At 41.4% G+C, this 24,760-nt stretch overlaps 1 protein-coding gene across 2 annotated transcripts in view; it reads left to right on the forward strand.

The window, feature by feature from the left end:
- lekr1 (leucine, glutamate and lysine rich 1) overlaps positions 1-24,544 on the forward strand; it is a 71,479-nt gene extending 46,935 nt beyond the window's left edge. For both annotated transcript variants that reach the window (XM_051396861.1, XM_051396862.1), the window contains 6 exons: positions 3,709-3,774; positions 5,346-5,549; positions 14,003-14,078; positions 16,845-17,009; positions 18,182-18,373; positions 24,024-24,544. In XM_051396861.1, the coding sequence (XP_051252821.1) occupies positions 3,709-3,774; positions 5,346-5,549; positions 14,003-14,078; positions 16,845-17,009; positions 18,182-18,373; positions 24,024-24,473 (1,153 nt within the window). In that variant the 3' untranslated portion in view covers positions 24,474-24,544. The remainder of the gene's footprint in view (positions 1-3,708; positions 3,775-5,345; positions 5,550-14,002; positions 14,079-16,844; positions 17,010-18,181; positions 18,374-24,023) is intronic.
- The last annotated feature ends 216 nt before the right edge of the window (positions 24,545-24,760 follow it).

Genomic DNA, 24,760 nt, shown 5'->3' on the forward strand with positions numbered 1-24,760 from the left:
TGTGTTCTGTATCCTTTCAGTCACACTATGCATCATATCAGCTCCAGAGTTTCCCAAACCTTTGATGCTCGCTCAAGATCCAAGAACAAAAAGTACCACTTTGTTTGTGTACAAGAGGTGTTGCCATGACAACTGCCCCAACCTCTGACCCTCACCTCCATCAAACGTCTGTGTTCCGCACCTGTTGTATTTCTGTGGCGCCAGCCCTGTTGCGTTGGAAACGAACATGCACACATATTTCAGGGGCGGTCTAAGGACAGTGAGCGGCTGTGGAATCCCTCTGATCCTAGCATGCAATCTGATCAGCGTGCTACAGAGACACTCAAGGGCAGCTTGTTTTGTCATGACTATTTACACACGCACCCAGACAGGCAACTCCCCCCCCCCACACACACACACACAGACTTACTCGCTACACTCTACAGGGTCTCCTGTCCTTTAGCTTGTTTGTACCCAGAATGTTCCTGTATTCACAACATTTGTACATGTACCTCCATGGCACAGGGACTCACTCTGTCTGTGAGCTCATACTATTGGCCTAAGTCCATACTAAGTCCATAGGAGTGATGGGCAGTTATAGTATGCACAGAGCCTGAGGGCAATTTGGCAGCGTTTGTCAAAGGATCACAGAGAGCGTCACAACCCCTTCCTGTAACGTCTGGATGACATGTATGTCAGAATGTGTTGGGAAGCTTCCTGCTGCTTTCTGATTGGCAGGAGACATTGAGCTCATCCTTTCATCAGAGGATGAACACATGGATCATCCGACGCAGACGCGGGCCAGGTTGAAAGGATGGATTAGAGGGAAGAGGGGGATAGATGAAAGACAGGATGGATGTGCTGAGCAAGGGAGGAGAGATGAAAGAGTGGATGATGGAATGAGTGAAGGTCAAGAGAGAAAGAGCAAAGGATTGATGTGATTGATGTGATACAGCTTGTTTTCATAAGGCTGATGCACGCTGACTGCTCTGTGCGTGTGCATGTACGTATTAAAGTGTGTGTGTGTGTGTGTGTGCGCGTGCGCGCACTGTGCCTGTGTGACTGTTGGCAGTAGAAATAACTATTGATCTCAGGATGTATCCAAGGACCTCGTTACCCACAAGATCTTGTCCTGCCATTTTACTGACACACACACACACACACACACACACCCTCCCTCCCTAACCTTAGTTTAATGTTAATCACATATTATATAAAAGCAGCCATAGACCTTTTTTTTTTAATTTCCTCTTTCTATCTCAGGTTAAAAAGAAAAAACTTTTTTTTTCACTGTGGGCTTTGTTATCATGTGAGCACATGCCGAAAAAGACATGGTATTTTCCTGAAGTGCGGAGAGGTTTTTCCCTCTCATGTTGCTGTTTGATATTTTGATGACTTGCCATTGACCACAGTGGGAGGAGAGGCTCAGCAGGGTGTCACTGGTACGTTACAATTTCGGTGTCAAGATTCACCATGTTTTGCGCCGCCTGCCACCCGTCTGCTCGGATTGGATCAACAGCAACCTATGCACATTTTTCTTCACTTTAATTTGTGGAGTCACACCCACATGTTTTTCTTGTCTGTTTCCCTTTTATGATACATTCTTTGACTGGTTGACACATCTAATTACACTGAGAAAAATATATTTATTGGCCAAGATGGCAGATTGAAGATTAATCTTTGATTCTTATCAGCATCTGTCATTCACAACAGCTGATTAACTCTCTTCACAGTCAGCTGAAGGTGGCAGGTATGTGTTCTGTCTGCAATCTGTAATTTGACTGACGCTTGTTGTCAAGCTGTGATTACACATGCCAGATCCACTGTGGTTACCTTGATTAAGTGTTGCGCAACCAGCAAACGTATTCGCTACACGATGATTCATTATTCTACATGTTTTCTTTCAGTTTATGCAGTGCAAGTCATTACGGGTGGAGACAGTGATGTATTCAGTTCACGTTGGGCACACATCTCCATGGAAGAAGACAATTTGAACGTCTTTCTCCTCTTTACACCGCTCAGGAACACTTATGCTGTGATCGGGAAACCTGCCCCCTAACACTCCCTATGATAATGTATAATAATAGATTCTTTCGAATCCACCTTGTTTCCATGTGCGCACTTGGTACACCACATGCCTGCAGCCACAGAAATACTCAAAAAGCTCTGCCACTCCTTCACTGCACTGTACACACTTGACTGCACTCTGAACCCTTTGTCTTGCAGTAATTCACAAAAACACCTTCCTCTGTTTCACTCTGTTTCTATTGCTCTTTCTCTCAACTCCCTTTTCACCTCTAAAAAAAGGAGACCAAAGGATAAAGATTAGTGGAAACAGCAGCTGGGAGTCAGATATCATGTCATCTCTCACCTTAAAGACAAGAAGTAGGAGCGAGACAGAGAAAGACGAGGGACAGGCACAGCGGACTGTAAACTACAAACTGTATGCTGCAGCTAAATAGGCAGAGTGTAGGAGCACTCAGGGGCCTGCTCTAAATCACCAGTAGCTGTGACAGCACGGAAGGAAAAGAGGGTTAAAAAAAGAGAGCAAGAGAGAGGAAATGGGATGGAGATGTGTGATGAGAGCTACAAAGAGAGGGAGGCTGATAACTGGTGCCAGACAGCTGTGAGTGTATTACTCTGATTACGTGTGTGTATCTGGGCCTGTGTCTCTTCTGCCTATCTGTGGCTAACTTTCAGATATTGTTTTATTCCTATTAATACTTCCATACGTCATTATGTGGCTCGCAGCAACGGGATCCCTACATTCTGTTATGATGCCGATATGATAAATTATTAATGGAGAGATGAGATGAACTCGCTGTTTTACTGAATCGACTTCAGTAAAAATGTACCCAGTAATTCCACACAATTGTTGATGGGCAGTGAAAATAGGCTGTCTGACTGTGAGCTCAGACGTGCGAGCCCTCTCACTCTGTATCCTCATTGCGTGTGGCGGCAAGGTCACAGGGCTAGACAGCCAGCTATACACACACACACACACACACACACACACACACACACACACACACACACACACACACACACACACACACACACAAACACATTAACTGATCATGCCGCCAGAGAGGGGATTAGGCTGAGAAGCCGACAGGGTTAGGAGGGTTAGGGTAAAGTCTGTGTGTGGGTGATTGTGTGTGGGTGTGTGTGCACAGGAGGCGGGAGTACCACATACTGTCATGGCACGCAGAATTAGAATTAAAACTGATTTCCAATTTACTTTCTCAAGAGCAAGGCAGCAGCTGCACATGCAAGAAGAGCTCATTTCACATGCACATTGCTTATTTACTTACTTTACTACGAAAAAAAAATCTAAATTACTTATGGAAACAACCAATAGTATTTTGCAAGCCAAACGAGTTGTGATATACAGAAAGCTTTGTTGAACTTTTGCTGATCCCACAGGGAGAATTCATTGTTAAGCTTGGCTTCTTTCACATGGAGATTCAAGCGTAGGAGTACACAGAATAGCAGTTGTATGGATTTGGTATCTTGCTCAAGTACTTTTCAATAACACTTGAAATTGTAAAAACATGCTCTGGGAGATTGTATTTCCCTCTGCCAGAATGTGAAACGTGGGTACATTGAATGTGAAATACATTTTAGGGGAAGAGGAAAGTATAACTCTGTTTTCGTTTTGTATGTCAGTCTGCCTTTACTGACTAAACAAATGATTGAGTGCCCGTGCCGTGCACTTTGTGTCTCCAGGGAGCAGCAGAGACAGAAAGAGGAGCAGCTGTGCCAACAGAAAGTGGACAGAGAAAAACTACTCAGGTACACTGACCTCTCCTCTTTTTTTTCACTGTACTTGTGTTTGTATCTTGTGATAAGTTCCCATCCTATCCCTTCTCCAACTTTCCCACAATCCCTTTACTCGTCCCACTCATTCTCCGCCAAATCATCCTCTTCCTCTGCTGTAGTTCTCTTATCCACCTCCTTCCTCCCAGAGAGAGGTGGGGATATTAGTGTCAGCTGAGATCTGCTCTTGGATCAGTTGAGGAGATCTTAGGCTCCATAAAATGCCAGTGACACAGCAGAGAGTCTCGTGTGAGGCTGGTGCAACAGATGGAAGCACTCCTTAGTTGGCGTGGACTCATGTTTCTCACACACACACAAAACAGCCACACACACACACACACACACACACTAATATATGCACAGATGCACGCACATACTGTAGAGGCGCAGTTGCACTTCTATTGGAGTACATCACGCCAATACGCAGGCAGACACATGTGCTTACACACCCAACCCACATGTGTACACCCACAGACAGACATATACACACAGAGCCTCTCATCTTTCCATGCAGGCGTTAGATGTATGTGGGGCGTGTGTTTTTTCACATGGTATCTGCTGGTATTCTTTTTCTAAGCCACTGGCAGCCTGGTGTGTTCAATTACACTGTCAATTTATTTCCCTTCCCACACAGCAGTCTCTGATCTCACCCTCTGGCTCCTATACAGTGTAACATATGATAGCACTTCAGTGGGGAGGGGGGTGGAGGCTATTTCAGATGGGATGAGAGCTTTGGGAGGGAGGGTGCACCCCCTCCATAGCTGAGAGAAAATGTAATGGGAGACAACAATTTACCAAACTGTCTAAGATTGGAGACCATACTTTAGGTCACTAAAGATAATGTTTATCTGGTCAAGGAGCTTTTGGTTTCTGCAGAGAAATCTGGTAGTTGCTGCTTTTAAAGTGATGAAACTGTCCAGTTTCACTGTGTTTAAATAGTCTTATACCCAACCTTTCCTCAGAGTAAGGAGCAGAGATGAGACGAGAAAACACCCCTTCCTGTGTTTGATAACAGTTAAGTGCTGTTTCTCTCTCTCTGTCTGTCCATCTCTTTCTTTTCTTGGACTCTCTTTTCAAAAATGTCTGTCTTTTGATGAAGGGGGACTGATTTTGCAAGAACACAGATACTGACATATCTGTGTTCTTGTCTCCTTTGTGTTTTCACTTGACAAACCAAAATTCACTGTCAGAACAACACGACAATGATTTGGTACTTGACCTGTGTGGAAAAGCTTGCCTGTCTCTTTTACAAAGAGAATGGGTGTTTGAATCTGGGCCCTGGCCCAGTTTTGGTGTGTGTCAACCACTTGACTATAAGGAGCCTGATAAGGTTGGAGAATAAACGGCTTCTCTCTTACGTAACAGACTTACTCTGACGCGTACGCTCACCTGTTGACCTGCCAGTACAGAGTTACTGTGTTCCTGCAGGTGTGTGCGTTCGTGTGGTTGTTTAAAGCATGCGTGCACATGCCCTATATACATGCAATCATGTCCTCCTAGCATATTACAGTATGGCTTGTGTTTCATGTTCTGCATCTTTTCCACAGGTTAAAAGGGGAGTTGGAGGAGAAACATGAGAGGTGGTTGTCATGCCAACAAAGGTGCGACACCGTACAGGAGCAGCTGTTGTCATGGCGGCACAGAGAGGAACAAATGAACAGGAAGTGCAGCGCAGCTGAAGAGGAAGTGACACAACTGAGGGAAGCTCTGGAGGAGGTCCAGCAGGAAACAAGAGAGTTGAGGAGAGAAAGGTCATGATTGCGATATCTGCTCTGTTCCGTTTACATCTACTTCTATTCTATTATACATATTTTATTCATCTGATTCAGATTCCTTACCTACAACCTAATGTTGAATGAAATGTGTATGATGGTTTAAAATGTTAGCACTGGGAATAGGCGGGTACACAGATTGGTCCTTCTTAAAGGCCCAGAAAACACATATTGACAAATAGCTTTTTATCTTGTTTGATAGAGTCGTACATGAACAGGTCTACTTTCTGCCAAAGTTAGAACTGTTATTTCTGTTTTAATTTAGTTTCTGTGCTCTTCTCACCGCTTTGAATTGGGGTTTCATTTAGAAAAAGATGATGTTACATTCTTAATATATTTGAATCAGAGTATGAAGACAGTTGGTGGGTTGTGTTATACTTTTAAACCTGCAGTGCCTAACCTTTTGTCTCCCCCTCTGGCAGTGAGAGCAATTACACAAACACAAAATTCAGTTCTGCTCAGCATCACTTAAAATGCTGGTATTGTTGGTTGATGTAAAAGGCACCGATGCTGGCAGGAAAGTCGCCACAGACACCAGATTTACCTACCGGTGATAAGCTTAAAGGAAGTTTGTAGGATTTAGTGGAATCTAGGGGTGTATCTACATTTTTTTATATAGATAAATACTTAAGGTTGAAAACCAAGCTTTCAGGGGCTTTAACAACATTTTGGGAAACAGGTATATATGTTAATTTAACGGTTACAGATGAGACAGGAGCAAAATATGAGGCAGCAGTGATTCAGTCGCAAACATGATTGTCTCAGTTTAATATTATCAAACTTTGGTGTACTGGTCCTGCTCAAAGCCCGTAATAAATCCATCACATTTTGGGAAAATATTGTAAGATATTGAACCGCAAAGTAAAAAATGACTGCTTTGGGTTGCCAGCTAATTGAAGCTTAGTGGGAGCCAGCGTCAGTGCATGACTGTGCTTTGTTTTTTTAACAGTGACACCAAAACCACAGTGGGAAATAGACTGTTTTGTTCTAATGTTAAATATTTACAACCCTTTTGTGTCTGAGAGGACATGGGGTGAGTATAGGGTGGAAATCCTGCGTATGTGTTCTTGTCAATGCACAAACCAAAGGCCGAGTCGATCTAATAGAGTGTTGGGATCTGTGCCCAGTCTCTTACGTAAGGTCTTACCGCTCCCTGTGTGGTTGGCTCACACTGTCCAGCACACCGCTCAATAACCTTGCATTTACTGGTGTTTATCAATGTCAATACTTTATCTAGGGTTTTTTTTTGACTAGATGTCCCTGATTGCACTGTTTGCAGATAAAGTTGACAGAGCTCAGACCTCAGGGGTGTTACATAGTGCTACATTTACCCCTTATCAGGAGCTTTAAGTCAAAGTTTAAATCAACATTTTCTAGTTAAGGAAAGGATCGTGCCGTTGCTGTCAGATCAAAACAGCACTAGCTCTGTTATCTGCATTTTTTAAGAGCAGATGTTTTTTAGCTTGATGGAACTAGGGTCTTCAGATTATTAAATAGAGCCATTCTATTTTAAATCTTTGGTAGAAATACAGAAATATACCAACTCCAACAGTGTCTGTTACTCTGCTCCAGGACTGCTTTTACGAGATTAATGTAAAATAATGTGTTTTTCTTTCATCCTTTATTATGTTTTTCCCAAAAAGGTACACCTAACATAACATACGGTTTTGTCTAAACACTCATAAAGATACAAATAAAGGAAGGTATTACATACAAATTAAAATTAAAACCCCCTAATGCAAAATGTTGAGTGAGTATTTCCTATGTGTGTCTTTCCATGCAGGAAGTAAAAGGCCGGCTCCATGCTGGAGGTCTTGAGTTACAGTGCTGCACCATAAACTATTATATGTGTATACAAATCAATATACCTTTCATCTTTTCAGCTCTCCAGTGCTACAATACATATATTTTCAGTGCCACCGGTTCTTCTTTCTCACTTCTTGGAAAGAGATGTTTGTTAGATGGTCTGAAGGTCACAGGAGACAGTTATGTCCCATACTTATATAATACAGTGTATACTGTATATACAGACAAACAAACCTGTAATGTATTCAGCTCTCCTACACTACAGTACATTCCCTTAGTGCTTAGGCTCATCACATATTAAACTACTGCCAACGGCTTCACTGCAGCAGCAGCAACCAGAATACCGCAAGAAAAACACCCTTGACCTCTGACACCACGCAATAAAACTCCTATCCTCCCCAACACAAGAGTCCTGCAACAAATCCTATAGATACCTCGAACATCCGCGGAAATCACCAGTGGACCAATCAAATCTTCCCAGCACCAGAGCTCTGTTCACCAGGGCTGCATTTTTGGTTCAAACTCTCTGACCAAGAGCCTCCACTGGTGACAGACCTACAGAGTTTATGGCTTCAGAGATGCAAGACAGGGACGGTGCAATGAGCTTATTACGTCCAGATTATGCAGTCAAGCAAAACAAAACCAGCTTGTGACCCCAGGACGCTCCAATCGAGCTGAACCCTTCCAGAAATGTCTGTGAATACAAATAACTCACAAAGTTCCTCTGCAACAGACTTTATAGTCCAAGGGACCACTACCACCAGATGAACCATAAAGACATCTGAGATAAAGCTACACTGTGTATTCACACACAAACAATCACCTTTTAAAACAGCAGTTAACAGAACCACAGAATCCATCCAGCATGCCTGCAGTAATCAATAAACAAGCTAACAAATAAGGGTTGGTGCCATTTGTTACATTTGATAGAGACTTGCAATTTGTCTGGTAAGAAGAAGAAGATGCTGCTGTGATGACAGGAAGTTAATCTGTAAAAGTAAAACAAAAAACAAAACAAGAGAAGAGATGGTCTGTAAACCCCATTATGCATTGTATGACAAACTGACACTGTGACATAAAAACAAAAGATTAATCACGGAAGATACAAGCACTTATAAATGGTTGTTGAAAGCCATATTTCCTTGAGTAGCTGTTTACTACACTGCTGTCTCCCCAAGTCATAAATTGAGGACCCTGGCATTGAAAATATATGTACTGTAGTGCAGGAGAGCCAAATAGGTGACACATTTATATATATGTAGTATATCTTATAAGTTTATGGGACAGCACTGCAACCCATGACCTTCATCGTGGAAATGGTCTCACATAGGAAATACTCCTTTCGACCCCTTGCATAAGAGGGATTTGCTTTCTTTTTTCAGGATCTCGAGCCAGTTCATAACTCTTTTCTGTCTGTTTGTGTGTATCTGTGTGTGTGTGTGTGTGTGTGTGTGTTTCAATCATCGGTTCATCTGTTCTTTACCATCAAAAGTTCCCTTATTGCCTTGTATAGTCAACCTCACCATTCTGTGTCCTTTTTATCCCGTTGGCAAGGAGAAACAGCAGCAAGCATTGCGTAATGAAATCAAAGTCTTTTGATGTAATTATTCTAATTAATAATCCTTTCAAAGACAGTAAAAACAATACAATGCTATTGATAATTTGAAACGAGAATAACCCCCAAATATCTGAACGCTACAACTCAGTGGTGGACTTGTGAAAGCATGCCCCTCTAGGCTGAAGTAGTTCAATTTTTCCAGTTGATCTCATTATTTAAATTAATATCAATGGCTTGGTGGGACACAAAGAGACACCCAAGCCTGTGTCTGTGCAGTGTCCTCAACTGAACTGGGTTGTGTGTGTGTGTGTGTGTGTGTGTGTGTGTGTGTGTGTGTGTGTGTGCGCGTGTGTCTGTGTCCTTACTTCAGATGTTTAGAGAGGCTCAGAGAGGAAAAAGCTGGATTACGGACTTGACTGTACTCACTTTATGTCCCGACCGCAAGCATTCACACATACACACATACGTGCACGGAAGCACATTCCAACACATTATTTTTAGCCCTTGTTATAAAGTCAAGAAATTTGACCACTTTCACTGACCTCCAGTGACCCATGAAAGGACACGATGTTCCCTTGTTCATACATCGGCCTTTCTCACACCCTCACAGATTTATGCTACACTTTGCAGTATACGCCTAATTACCACCTCTCCTGTGCCATTACCAAGCCTTCTAAATTAATCAGATTCCATCTTTGTCCTCTTGTAACCCCTGTTATCTCATTCACACACACCGCACTGTGCCAACCCTTCTGTTGCATGATCTAACCAGAAACAAGCGTCATCCTTCTACCCCCAGGATCTGTTCCTGTAGTCAGGTGTAAAAACGCTGACTCTCCTGATGCTGTATGACATGTAACAAAAGCATTCAGAATATGTAAACTTAAAAATATAACATGTCAGATGTCCTCATTAAAATGTCCAGAAAAATTAGACCTATGTTATATATTTTGTTGAGTTGTGTACTTTTGTTATCCCAAATGTTCAAACCCAGAGAAATCTGTAATTTTATTCAGGTAACAGTGGGTTTCACCAGTCTCCTGTCAATGGCATCATATCCTCTTTTTGCATGCGTCAGCGTTGTGGTTGTCTGGTTGTTTGAGGTGAAACTGCTTTATTCAGCCCTTTTTACCGGTTTAAATCAAGGTTTGTTTTGGAGAGGAGAGTACCTTTAAACTTTTATGCAGACATTATTACACAGTAGTGTAAGTAAAGGTGATTGAAGGGTAAGGGTTGACACTTCATTCTTTTAAAATAAAAACGACCATTGCAAAATAAAACGTCTTAAAAGTGAACTAACAATGATTTATTCAGCACTTTTAATGGCCAGCAATGAGCAAAAGCTGTCCTCCAAAACTGTCTAGTCTTTATAATGAGGGGAAGTTACGTGCAAACTTAAATTAAAGCCAAATTACTACTGGAAAAGGTCACTAAGTTACAGGATAGTTCAAGAGAATTTCCCCCGTTGTCTATTTATTGACTCCGACCTGAATCTTGAAATATGGAACAATGCAGCTGTTGATGAGTGACAGCGAAAAAGTCAAGCTTAGTAACCAGCAGACAATGTTTCCCCCAGGCCTGAGTGGTCAGACTGAAGGGCGGTGGGATTGTGGGATGGAAGAAAGAGAGAGGGAGACATGTGAGCGGAGAGGGATGGAGGAAGGAATAGAGGGAGGTGGAGGATAGAGAGAAGCATGCAAGGACACAGGGAGGGAGGGAAGGAAGGAGGAGAGGAGATTAAGAGCGAGGGTGGGAGGCAGGGTTTGAGGGAGGAGGGCTGGAGACCGTGACTGTGGTTGCAGTGGTTACTTCACACACAGTCTGGCTCTCGCATGCACACAGCCTGGGTCACAGAGGCCGCACACGATCTATACACACACACACACACACACGAAACATGACAGCTTGCCCTTGATTCAGTATAACTGACGCAAAGTAAAAAACAGAGAGACAGCGCGAGAGAGGGAAAGAGGAGGGAGAGGGGAGAAAAAGAGCGAAAGTGGCAGAAAGTGGAGAGAGTAAAAGATTTAAAAGTCAAGAGAGGTCAGGAGTATCTGTGCGGTTCCTCATCCATCTGTTAAATGTGAGAGGACTTGTTTCAAGTGGTTTCAAGCAGTGGAGGAATGTTTTCGTGACAGAAATTATGATCCCGAAAACTCTCCCTTCTGTCTGTCCTTCCACAGAGAAGTGGTTTAACGCCTTAGGCTTTACACAATTAGGCTAAAAAATAAAGACTTGAAAACGATTAATGTCAACATCTATAAGATACTTCCTTCAGCTATGTTTACCGCTCTCTTACAGCTCTTTTTTTTCTCTTTTCTGTTTCTATATTTTTCTCAATTTTTCCCAGAGTGGAAAGTATTATATCATCCTTGTCTGGCTCTTTACTTTTATTGTGGCTCTCAGTCCTTTTTATTCACTTGTCATAAATTGCCATTGCTGTAAATTCATGTCAAATTTTTTACAAGGCAGCCCGTTGCTGCTTCGAAAAGGACGGGTGAGTGGTGTGAGGAGATTCTTGACTTTGAAATCTTAATCATCTTAACAGGTGGAGAGCTATGTCCCTGAAAATCGTATAGAGGATGTATGAGGTCAGCGGAGATTCCTGTTAGCTGTTGATCTGCGTTGTTGATTCGTACACAATAAAGACTATTTAAAATTGCCCTTGAGCTTCGCTGTAAGAATTGGATACCGTTTGGAGTCGAGTCAGCTTTCTTTGTCTGCGTGTGCACACAAAGATTGTATCAGCATAAAGTGGAAAAATGTTCTGTGCCTTTTGATGAGGTAGCAGCCGCTCACACTACTCACTCACACACACACACACACACACACACACACACTTGCCTGTCCTTAAAAGCAGCCTGCCGTGTGAGTGAATGAGAGAGTGCTCCCAGATTTTCCCATCATTCCTCCCTGTAATCCCCCCAGACCTCCTTCTGAGGGCTGAATTTGCACGCTCACACTCCCCAGGGGGTCACACACACGCACAGATGCACATACACACATGCACATGCAGGCTCAAAGTTGACTTTAAAACTTCTGGTACGCTATCTTCGCAGGGATCTACTTTTTTGATAATCAGAGAGCTGGAATTACATCTGACAGTAGGACACAAACACGCAAGCACCCAAACACACACAGATACACACATGCACTGTATGCATCAGCACTTTGTTACATATTAAAAAGGCTTCAGCTTCATAAAACTGTCAAATCCTCACTTCCAGGGGTTTTTCACCAGCTGAGACTTAACTGCAGAACTGATGGGTAGTTTCATAATGCTTGTTCAACAGCAACAGCCTTTTTTCCCCCTTTTTTATTAAATTTGCATCTCCTCTCTGAAACCCATCTTTCAACAAGACTGGTACACATTTAAAAGAGCTTTAGCAGTCAGATCTTGGCATCAAACTTGCAACTCTTGGGGAGCATTCATGCATGGCTGTCTGTCTGCATCTATTTTTGTGCTTCTCTGCGTGTGTGTGTGTGTGGTGAGTAGGCTGATGTGATTAGCCAGAGCCAGTGGAGTGAATAATATTGTGTCTGCCCCGACTAGGAAGAGATGGAATGTAGCTGCTGCTCTTTATTATACTGTAGATCATCTACTCCAGTATCAGATATACACAGAGTCAAGTGTGCACACTTGTATACACACAGACATCAGCTCATATGCTGTTCTTGTACAGATGGACCCACTTAGACACAGTGCTGTATATGCAGTGGCTGTGTCACGTAGGGCTGCAATACAAACGTATATACAAATGTTTACGTATTTAAATGTTCTCATGCCGTTGTGTGTGTGCATACGCTGACAGGTCTCTATTGCGAAGATCCAATATTCATATGTGTTTACAGATATCTCTGAAATTTGTTTCATATATATTTTATGCCTTTGTTTTTTTTTTGTGTGATTACTTCTTCCAGCAGAATCCTTGTTGCTGCTCACATTATTTGAGAGCTTCCTGAAAGAGCCTTTTTACACCAACTCTAACTGTATAAACATTAATAAGTTCCTCAACTTGTCTCTGGCTGGATTAAGATTTATGCTGCTTCACATCTTATCAGCCCGACCAGCTGCTGGAATGACATATTATATTTGGACAGAGATCAAAGATCAACAAATCCATGAAATTCACCCTCTCTCTCTATCTCAACACTCATCTCACTCTTTCTCTCTCTCTCTCTCTCTCTCTCTCTCTCTCTCTCTCTCTCTCTCTCTCTCTCTCTCTCTCTCTCTCTCTTTCTTTCTTTTTTTCTTGCTTTCCCTCTTTCTCTCCCCCCGTTTCCCTTATGGGAGACTTCTTGTTATATATTCTTAATGCAACCTGACATGCTGAGAGGATCATCAAAAAAGAAGCATGTGTAAATATTATCGGAGCTTATACAGATATAGATGTGATGGCTTACTTACTTATCTATTCAACTGCAGAAAGTGCTGCACTGTAAAAAATTGTTGATGCAATCGTGTATGTGTGTGAGAGAGAGAGTGAGCATTTTACACTTGCTTCGCTGCATGTTATTTTTTAGAATGTGTCCAAGTCTGTGTCTCTGGTTTTGTATTTGGTGTCAGAATATATGGATGATTAGTTGTGGAGGGTTTTATTTCATTTCCTCTGTTTATCAGTGCAGTCTCTTCATCTTCGTCAAAGGCACTGAAGGTCTTTGTAAAAGTCCAGAAGCTAAAGCAGCAGCAGTGACTGTGAACATGTTATTTGGTTTCATGTGGGAATCTTAAGGCATTTACAGCAGAGTGGTAATGGTTTTAGAAACAGATGGAAGACTGTTGGCTGCTGCTGTATCAAGTAAGGGAATGAGTTATTTCATCCTGGGGCAGTTTTCTATTTGAACATGGTTTCAGATGTCACTGTTGACTTGATGCAGCATTTATCTTCTCTTTACTCTGTGGATGCTTGATGTTGTCAGATTTATGTAGATAAACACTCTTAAAGATGCAGTATTCAAGAGGAAATTTAAATGATATACTTATACATTACTTTCATTACAAAATGAGATATCCGAATGAATGTTTTCAGTATGTGTGTTTTTCATATAGTTTTCCTTGTGTTTACAGGGAGATATTGACTGAGTTACATGGCAGAACCCTGACCAAGATGGAGGAAGACTGCAGACAGCAAATAGCCTCAAAGGTAATGATCTACCAATACTAACAATAACCCTATAACTACTGATTAGACAATAACTGCAGTAATAACAGTCACAAACAAACTCAGTAGATGTGCCCCTAAGCCAGTTCATGGACAGATCTAGATCCAGGCATTTCATTGTATTGATCAGTATAAAGCATGATCCTTTACCTTTAAAACAATGGAACCACACAGCTTTGTGAGGAAGTGAGCAGATGTTAACATATTTTCCTGCTAATTTTGATTCAATTCAACTTTACAGGAATGCCATGCAGCTGAACTCTCTAGGAAAAAAAAAATTTCAAGTATAATAAAATAAACTCTGGCCCAGTGTCGGCAGGAAGTCATTAAGGACTGACCCAGACATTCTTATAACTACAGCTAAAGGTTTTACCAGTAAATCTAATTGCCTCGTATTGTATCTGGATATATATGACTGTGGGTGTATCTCTTTATGACTGGCAGCATTTAGTTCCAGTGTGTTGGAGTAAATAGATGTTAGGACAGCATCCAAACCATTGTCACAGTTCAGAGGAGTTTAACAGGGAGGATCCTGACACACACAATGTGGATAAGATTATGAGGCTCCAAGACCACCAGTCTGTTTGACACAAGATAAACTAAACACACACACAAACACACAGACACACACAAAACCAATCTGTCTTTTATTAGTCAAACAGTGTAGTAGTGTCTCTTGCGCTGTCTGACTCTCTGCCTGTCTGGCGGCAAGAGTCACCGAGGTTGAGTTGATCGTCACAATAAAGAGGAACTTTCAAGTCACCGTTCTGTTTCCGTTGCAATTTTTTTTTTTACAAATTAATTTTAATATAAGAAAAACATTGTTGCTGTATATTTATTAAGAAGGATCAGGTCATTACTGGTTTTAATGATACAGATTTTGAGGTTGAGGTCCATTGCACCAGTTGTGAGGTTATGTACTGTATACTTTACCATTATCATTGTGTGTTTGCATTAAAAGGGAAATAGCTTGTAATCCTGACCAGTCACTTTGCATAAAAATGGTAAAATACAGATAAAAGGGGATTTCTGTAAACTTTCACAGGTGCAAATGACCACGTCTGTTTTCACAAGGTTTTGGTTTGCATATCGTCAGCCAGAACAACAAGAACTCTCAAACGTATTCAAAAGCACAGATGGTTGATATTTTTTTTATGCTTTACTGTACTGTGATGTTAAATGAATGGGACTGCTCAGACTACAAGTATGTCCAGTTCTTGTGTCTGTAGTAATTTATTTACTTGTTTATTCTTATGCACGCCGCAATGTTGAGAATTTGTAGCAGTTCTGTTTGCGCACTATGTCATATATGGCATGTACTTGATCTCAACCACTGACCCAGTTCTGCTGCAAAACACATTTAACCCCACAAATTGCATCACAGAAACCCACTGTGTGCATTTTTTTTTATCACAGTTGTGTTATTATGTTTGGCTTATTCTCCCAAAAAGTGCTGAACATTCTGAGAAACAAATGTCAATGCAGTAGATGCCATGTGACAAAGATTGATTATGCAAACGGCCGGCTCCCTCACACATGTCCATACAGGTTATTGTTCATTATGGGCTTTACTCATGGAAAGGAAGTGGTCACTCTTCTGCACTTTTTAAATACAAACAGCAGCTGTGTACACACACTCATACACACAAAAGGATACACACACATAAACCATCCATGCTCCTCACACGTACATTCACCCAGCAAAGAGGAAGTGGTGCTTTCTCATTTGATCCAACACACGCAATCTTCGTCTTTCATACAGTCTCTCAAACCACAAGCACAGTGCACACGCACACACAGAGGCCCAAATATACACATTTTCACACGCTAACACATCTTTTTTTTTTGGGACGCCCACATCCACTATTTCTCTTTCTTCACACTTGCACGCATAAATGGCACAAACAGATAGAGACACACACACAGCTCACAGCCACAATGATCCCAGCCCAGTTTGCAGAAAACAAGGTAGCCTTGGCCGAGCCTGAATAAAAATATGTCACACGCAAACTTCGGCCCCACTCTTACAAGAGCCAAAGCTGCCGCTTAATTTTTTATTGCCAGGGTATGATGACTAGACCAGTCAGACTCTGTGAGAAAGCTTTGTATAACCAAAGCCCCTCTCATATACTCTGAAAAGGGTTAAGACATTGTTTCTATTTATATCTCGCACCAGCGATAATATAAACTGAACATGGAACATTAACGCTTTGTCAAAAGTGTCTTTTAGAGGTTAGACACTGTGGGTAGGACACAGTATTTTGAGATTAAATATGTTTACAGAAGCACTGATGTGTTTTAAAGGGTAAGAGAACAATGCCAGATCATTTCAAAAACCTTCCTGGCAGCTACAAAACTTTTCAAAGGTTGTATTTTCAGGTTGTGTGAGTGTTTTGTACCCAGCAATTTGATACACCACTGCTGTCTCCTTATGTCTGTCTCGGTGCTTCTTGTTAAACTCTGTGACAAAGCTTTGTGTGAACTTCCTCCTTCCTGTTTATATCATGAAAAAATCCACACTTCATGGTCTCTTTTAGGACTCTGAATTAGAGACAGGCCTTAGGATGTGGGCTAGACTGAACTTTACTTGGAGTTTTCATCACACACTATAGATACACTAATGTCATTGATATGGTAAAACATTTAAAATGGGAAAGATATATGTGCACTAGCGTTGTCATCACTGTGTGTGAGAATGAACACACACTCAACTGGGTGTCAATGTATCCTTTGTCTTTGATTTTGTAGCTGGCTGCTGCCCTGGAAGAGCAGCGAACCCAGAATGCATTGCACCTGAGGGAGCAGATGGAGGAGCTCCGCAGGGAGGCGGAGTTAGAGCTGACAATTGACAGGGAGAAGAACCAACTGCTGCTTCAACAGTACCAGCGAGACAGCACACAACTTCAGCAGAAGGTGTGTAGCTGTTGATGTTGATAATGAAAATGAATAAGAATTACCACTAAACACAACACAACATTGCTTCGGAAAAATATATAAATGACATGCATTTGTAAAAGACTGCTTACAATTGTTATTGTAATGGTTATTCTTCATTAACCTTCCTTTTTTCCATGCCCTCCTCTTCCCCTTCCTCTTTTTATTTACCATATTTTTTGAAGAAATCAGTGATGAAGATAGATCATTCAGTGGGCAGAGCATGTGCTTCACTCAGTATATATACTTTTATTTTCTTGCCCTGTCTTTCTTCTTCTCCTTTGGTTGCTTCACTTTCCTCTACATCCACTGTCTGCGAGTTTCTACCTTCCAGCTATTTAAGACCACTTTGTTCTGCGTGTAATGCTTGTCTGATCAGTCTATGTTACTGTCAGTATTCCTCCTCATGTTTGTGTGTGTGTGTGTGTGTGTGTGTGTGTGTGTGTGTGTGTGTGATTAATTCCCTTACATGCCTTCACACTCTCTTCAGACTACTGACACACATTCATGCAGACGTGTGAATAACTCTGTGGTTAATCTCTGCGTGGAACTGATGTGATAAAGAAAGAGACTTTAAATCTAGACAGTGAGGGTGAGACAACAGAAAGTATTGACACATTAGGTGAACAAGCTGTTGGCCACACCCTAAAATGTATATGAGCCAAGAGAACAGTGTTTTGCAGTATGAGTAACAACCAAAACATACGGATGTTTCAATAGACCACTAATATGGCAGGTTGTGACAGTAAATGATTTTCCATAGTGTTGTAAAATTGAAAATTCCCACTCAACCCCTTCAGCTCCCATTGCGTCTGGCGTGGCAGCTTCCCCACCAACCCACTTCCTGTTCAAACTGTAGGTAACAGAAAACATGTTGCCAACATACTGTATGACGAAAGAAGGCTGGTAACACTCATGTCATCTTGATCTTGAGTCTTGCAACACAGTTCGGTGAGTCGGTGTGAAAATGGCTGAAAAGCGTAATTTTTTTGTGGTGTTTGAGACGTCACATGTGAGATGTATTAATGAGCGAGCAAAGAACAAATCCAAAGTGAGCCTCAAGTTTCTAGCCATTTAACAGTTGAAAAATCATAGTTAAATGAAAATGTAAATATATACAAATCAGAATGTATTTTTTTAATCTTTTCTAGCTGAAGGAAAGAGAGCAGGAGCTGCGAGGACTGCAGGAGGAGCGAAGGAGCAGAGTGGAACAGAGGAAGATGAGAGAGGAGGAAATACGCCAGGAGCTGCAGCACTCCCAACAGCAGGAGGCACTACAGCTGAGCCAAGCTAAAGCTGAACTACAGCTGATGACTGAGAGGAATGCTGAACTACAAGAGGAGGTGTGTGTGTGTGTGGGGGGGGGTGAGTGTGTGTGTACGTTTTGCTAATGCTTCTCCATTGTGTGGCGTTTAATTGTCCTCGCAAGAATAAGAAAGACAGACAAAACAAAGAGAGATTTGCATTTGTTTTGTATGTATCCTACTGTTGTGTTTCTGTGCCGGCACTATTCAAACAGAGCTGGATTAAACTTAGTAAGTGTGCGTTTGTGTGAGTGTGGTCACAGCTAAAGAAAGTGAGAGAGTTTAAATGGAGAGAGAGAGACAGACACAGTTCATATTTGCTTTGGCAGCAGAGTGCGCAGTGATGGTTTTCTGTGCCAGCACCATCCAAATAGAGCTGAATTAAATTTTGAAACAAAACGTGAAAAGAGGGAGGCAGTATATTGGGGAAGCAGGATGAGGCGTACATATGTAGAGCCCGAAGGAAGGAAGGCAACGGTGTATTTGTGTGTGAGGGAGTGAATGAAAGAGGGCAAGGGAGCACGTTTTATGAACAAGAATAAAGATAGGACAGGAAGCAGAGCATCCTAAAGTGATGAGTAAGAGTGACTTTGCTAGATATTGTGTGTGTGTGTGTGTGTGTGTGTGTGTGTGTGTGTGTGTGTATCTCTTTGTGTGTCTGACCACTAACACACACAGTCACATACACAAACACACCTTTCTAACTCAACTTTCCCTTGAGTTTATTTCTCATTTTACTTCCTGCTTCTTTATTTTTATCTCTTTTTTGCTTTCATCTACTTCATAATGAGGGAGCCTGTTGTCACAACGTATTTAAGTGTTAAGTTTTATTTAAGCATTGTTAATTTATTTTTTGGCCAAATAGGAGCAGCCAAACAAGTCATAAACACAACATTCACATATTTTCAACTTTTACAGTTAATACGGCAAATGTGCTGGAAAACAATTGTCTATTTGCACATCCAGCAAACACAAAGCAAGTGGGCAAACTGGCTAAACTGTAAAGTCGTAAAACCAAAACAATGAGCTGAAAGACGCTAAAATGCTTCGTATAATAGTTATTTTACATTATACGTAGCCATTTAATCCATTGTTAATATAGAAATAGCAATTAATGCAGCTTTAAAATTTAAATCAAAGCACACAGTTGGTTTGTATTGAGTACAAACCTTAAAAAGCTAAATACATAGAAAACTCTCAGCCAAACACCGTATTCATTTATGCAAGGGTGACAGCATAACCTCTTTAGAAAATGTACAGAATACCAGTGGATTTGTAAATGAGGGGTCAAAGCTCACACTGAAATTTTGCATTTCATCTTTGACAGTTAGCAGTTGTTTGCATGCTGCAGAAATGAGACTATACTGTCTATTGTGCGCCACCACAGAAGATTCATTGAAGGCTGCGGACAGCGGGTCTTTCTATGAACGTCTGTTAGGAATAATGGTTCAGATTTAAAGCTGGAGAAAGATTCAGCTAAGGTGGATGATTTGTGAATATACACAGGTTAGTAACAGAAAACGGTCCAGTGTGTAACATTTAGGAGGATCTATTGGAAAAAATGGAATGAAATATTCATAGGTACGTTTTCATTAGTGTATAATCAACTGAATATATCGTTACCTTGCAGTTTTTATCTACAGGCGCTGCGGTCGCCTTCCATGGAGTTTATCGTGTTGAACCATATACCTTTAGTGTTTTTTGTCAGTTTCATAGCCACCATAGTTTATTTTTTATGCTTGCAAGTGGAGGATGCAACTACACTCTAAGATGCCACTAAATCTTACACACTGGTCCTTTAAGGTGGGAGACTGGCATTCATTTCTAGTCTAGAAAAGGTCACTAAGTCAAGTCAGTGCCTCCTCTTCTAATCACCCCCTTTCCCTCTCCTCCTCACTCCCTCATCCAGCTCGGCTTTGTACTGCTGCAGTCTAACAGCCCTCCCTTTCCGTTCACCCACTGTCTCTTTAACTGCCTCCCTCTCAGAGTGCCTGTCCAGATAGGTTCAGCCAGTTCAAGGTGCCCTGATGCCAATTTCACAGCTGACATGCTCTTTTATCTCATTCATGGACCTTCAGCACAGCAGCTCCTTCCCCCCACCACCCTTTTCTTTCTGTTCCTTCTCATCTAATTTAAAGGGGGCATTTTTTATATGCTGTGCCTGTAGTTTTAGAGCAGATCAATCAGTATAATCCCTTTAGATGACCTTCCTTTTTTCTTTTTCTTTCTTTCTGTGTTCCTAGCCTTTTGACTCTGTTCTTCAGTTCTGTTTTTAATGATCTCTCGTAGTTCTTATCTAATACAAACCCAAGCTTCTATCATCCTTTTCTTTATAAAAGTTTTATTGATCTATCAATGTTTGTACGTGTGTGTGTTGGTCAGAGATAATCAGGTTTTGATCATGACCTTGTGATATCGCTCTGTTGCCAAGATACTGTTGCAATGTCAAATAGGCATTTTCATCATGAAGTGTTGGAGCTTATGAGGGACCTTTCACCCAGTAAGTTTTCAAGACAACAAAATAATAAATATATTGGGTTGAATGAGTCATTTTGAGTTTAATTTTCACAGAAACTGAACAAAAATGAAATAAAATGTTGAACTATACTACTGTAATGCAAGAGTTTGCCATTCTTTTCCATACTTAAATGGCATCTCTACCAACAAATGTTTAACCTGAGGACCTTATGGCCCTTGCTTAAGGTTGTATCCAATAAATCACCACGCTATTGTCACCACTTTACTTATTGACAAAACATAAGTACCAGTAATTTAAAAGATTATATATACATTTTAAAGTGTAGTTTAATGTCTTGGAAATTAGTAAAGCTTAAGAGTGTAATTGTGCTCACAGACACACAACAAGAACACACACTGATAGTCCCCCATTCAGTCTGAATCTCTCTCCCTCCCTCAATGCTCTGCTTTGTTTTTTTTCTCTCCTCCACCCAAACTCTTTCTCTCTGTCTTTCTTTCTTTATGTTGTTTATACGTCTCCCTCTCTCACCCCTCCCCTCCCTCTCTGGCTTTGTTGCAGATGGACCAGGAAAAGGTCACGGTGTCTGAGGGAAAAGACGCCTGACCTTTAACCTCCTGCTAACAGCCCTAAGGTCACACACAAGGTCAAAAATGAGTCCTTGTGTGTATGTGTATGTGTATGTGTGTGTGCGTGTGTGTACGTGTGTGTGCTTGTGTGTGTGTGCGTGTGTGTGTTGCTAGGTGAAATGTGGTTTACAGTGTTAGATTAAAAGCAGGGGCTCTTTGGGTCTGCGTGTGATTTCCATCCACTAGCCCTGTAATCCTGCTCTCACTAGGAGCCCCTAATGATGGCTGTCTCTCTCCACAGCTAGACCGGCATTCACAACATCACACACACACATACACACACAAGCGGGATCTAACACATGCCTGCATATAAACGGGCAGGAAGGAGACTCACATTTCAAGTAATGCATACACACACAGAAAGGAAGTGGCGAAACACGTGTGTGCAGACTTTTCACACACACTCTCACAATAATTGCATACAATGGCATGAGGCGTGAGACACTACACATGGAACATGGATATAGTGGCATATAGGCACCTATTAACACACATACACATATGTTGACAATTACAGACACATAAAAAGAAAGCCACACACTAACTATGGGTGTAAAAAGAGAATATACACACATTTTCTGTGTCCATCATCATTGGGGATTTCCCTCACTGAACAGATTTGGACATACAGGGATCCCCTCGGCAGAGCTGTACATACAAGCAGAGTGTTCTTCCAAAATATGTGCATACAGTGTTGTAACACCTGACAGTAGAGAGATACATACTGTGAGATATACAACCACTAACGCAACCTATGTTTTGGATCATTCCTTAACCTATAATCATCCTGCATGCCTGCACGAGGGAGCTCTTCAGATAGCGTCACAGATCAGACAAGGACCAAATTACTGGTCAGACTGATGGACTGGTGAATGTACAGTCTGGCCAGTCAGAATGTTAAAAGCTCACAAATTATTATGTCTCATACTGCGCTTAGTTTCTCTATCTGGCGATTAAGTTTGACCGAAACAAGGAGTTTCATGTGATATTTGACACATTTATGAAAGTGGGATTGAAAGCTTAATATGTCTAAATTGGTCAAATTGTTTTTAACATTTCTTTTAAAGCTAGTCTGTATAACTTTTGAAAGAAGAAATAACAGTCTTCCTCTTACGAACAAAGAAATTAAATTAATTTGCAATAAATCACTCTGTTGATCATTTGGTACAGTACTGCATTACTCTGGTTTCAGTTCACTGACCTTTTGAGGTACTGAAACTATGTTACATTATTTTGTAACATCACTTGTAGCCACAGTGGCCAAGGTTCAATAATAGTTACATATTGTCATTAAAGTGTCATTATCTTGATGCCAGTAAAGTGGTTTTATTTCAAATGCATTACAATCCGTATGTTAACCCACTGGCAATTTTTGTTTTGTTGTTTTTGTTTTAAAAGAATGTGTGCCAAATTTGAAAGTCATTTGTTTATGATAAGTCCAAATCTCCCTGAATCTCCCATTAAGTGTCTTTTCAATTCTGGTATTTGCGTTTGTCACCTGACCATTTTAGGTTGCATAAAACACGTGTCTGTTATCAAACCGCAGATGGTCGTAATGATGTAAACCATTCAAGTGGCACGTGTTTGTAATTAAATGAGCCAGTGATCAGTATTTATGGCTGTGCGCCGTATTGGTAGGAAATGCATGCAAAGTGATGAGAAAGCTGATGAAGGGCATTTGTGAGAGCAGCTTTTTTTAAACTTTGGCTTAAGATTTAAAGTGAGCAGCTTTTCTTTTTTCTGTCTGGCTGTCACATAACAAGAGCTGTAGTTTCAACCACATTTGACTCAGTGAGAGTGAGAGCTCGATTTCTCAATAGACCTGAAGATGTTAATGATATAATGTATCACATGTTCACCTCCAAGCACCAACAGTTTTAGTGTCGTGTGTATCAATTTTAATCTGCATGAATAGTTCATATTCTTCTTCCAGTCTGTAGCTAGTTGTGTCTGTACGCTGTGTGCTACAGCTTGTTAGCAGCTGCTTTTTTTTGGTGCATGATCCTGTGCTGTACGTGCTATTAATACTGGAACGCTGTGACTTTGCTAGGGTAGCTTGCCTGTGTGGGTCTTGTTGACCGAATCTCCCTGATTGTTGCCGGTTTGTATCAGTGCCAGCAAGCTGCTCAGAATGACCACCTTCATCTTCTGCATCCAAGTTTCTTTTCATATTAAGTAAAGCTTTTTCCTTATTTGTTTGTCTGGTTTTGTTTTTGCATGTCTCTAGCCTAAATCTCCATAACTTTCTTCTTCTCTCTCTCAGACCATACTCCCTGTTATCTCCCTCTGCCTTGCACTCTCTCTCTCACACACTACAAAGGTGTCCATCTTAATTCAGTCTTAAGAAAATGTAAAAATGACAATTTGTGGTTTATTTCTTGCCAAACTACAGATTTTCCTTCCACCATCCAGCATTTCTGTGCCGACACTTTCAGTGAGCACAGATTTTGTTTTTGTCTCTGTAGAGGCACAATGATACCAAAACTGGTGTGCCACTGTGATATCAAAACGTCTTTGTTTTTGACAACAGCTCCTGAACTAAACTAAAATCTACTTCTTAATATACTATCTCTCTCCCCTCCAGGTGGTGTTCCTCCAGGAGACAGTAAGAAGGGAGTGTGAGGAGAGGGAGGAGCTGACTGCTGCTCTGTCTCAAGCTCAAGAGGAGCTCCTTGGGCTGCGATCCCCAGCGTCTCATCAGGGCTTCTCCAGGTCTCCTCCGAACCCCATGGAGAGACACCCCCCACTGGGGAACAAGCATTTCCATCTCCATAGTCAAGCCCGGGTACCTCTCACTCGCTCTTTGAACTCCCCAAATACACTCCGACCCTCCCCTGCCAGCGCAGACAAAGACACAGGCTGGGGCACAGATGGAGGAGGAGCAGGGAGGAGTTTGGAGTCCTGGAATCGTGATGGGGTGTTAGCTGGAGAAAAGAAGCGAGAGGGGACACTGCCCAGACTAAAAGCGAGCAGCACAGTGAGCGAAGTCAAACGTAAGGTCAGTTTAGTAATGGAGAGGAAAGAGAGACTGTAAAGAGCAATCCGGACCATGTGTGTATTAAACATTTACTGCACCTGTTCAAAATAAAACATAATTTTAGTGTTCTTCTGAAGTATTATTTTGATTGTAATTTTAAAGTACTTTAATATTACTAGCAATTAAAATTTAATAACAGGTGTATTTTAGTCAAATATTCCTCTAACTGCCTACTGTAAAAGTCACACACACATACACACTTTACACGCAACACACAACTACTGAATCCTGTTCGTACACCAGTAAACTCCCAGGACACACACTCTACAACAGACATGCACTTG

This window comes from Dicentrarchus labrax, unplaced genomic scaffold, assembly GCF_905237075.1.
Source record: "Dicentrarchus labrax unplaced genomic scaffold, dlabrax2021, whole genome shotgun sequence".
Lineage (NCBI taxonomy): Eukaryota > Metazoa > Chordata > Actinopteri > Moronidae > Dicentrarchus > Dicentrarchus labrax.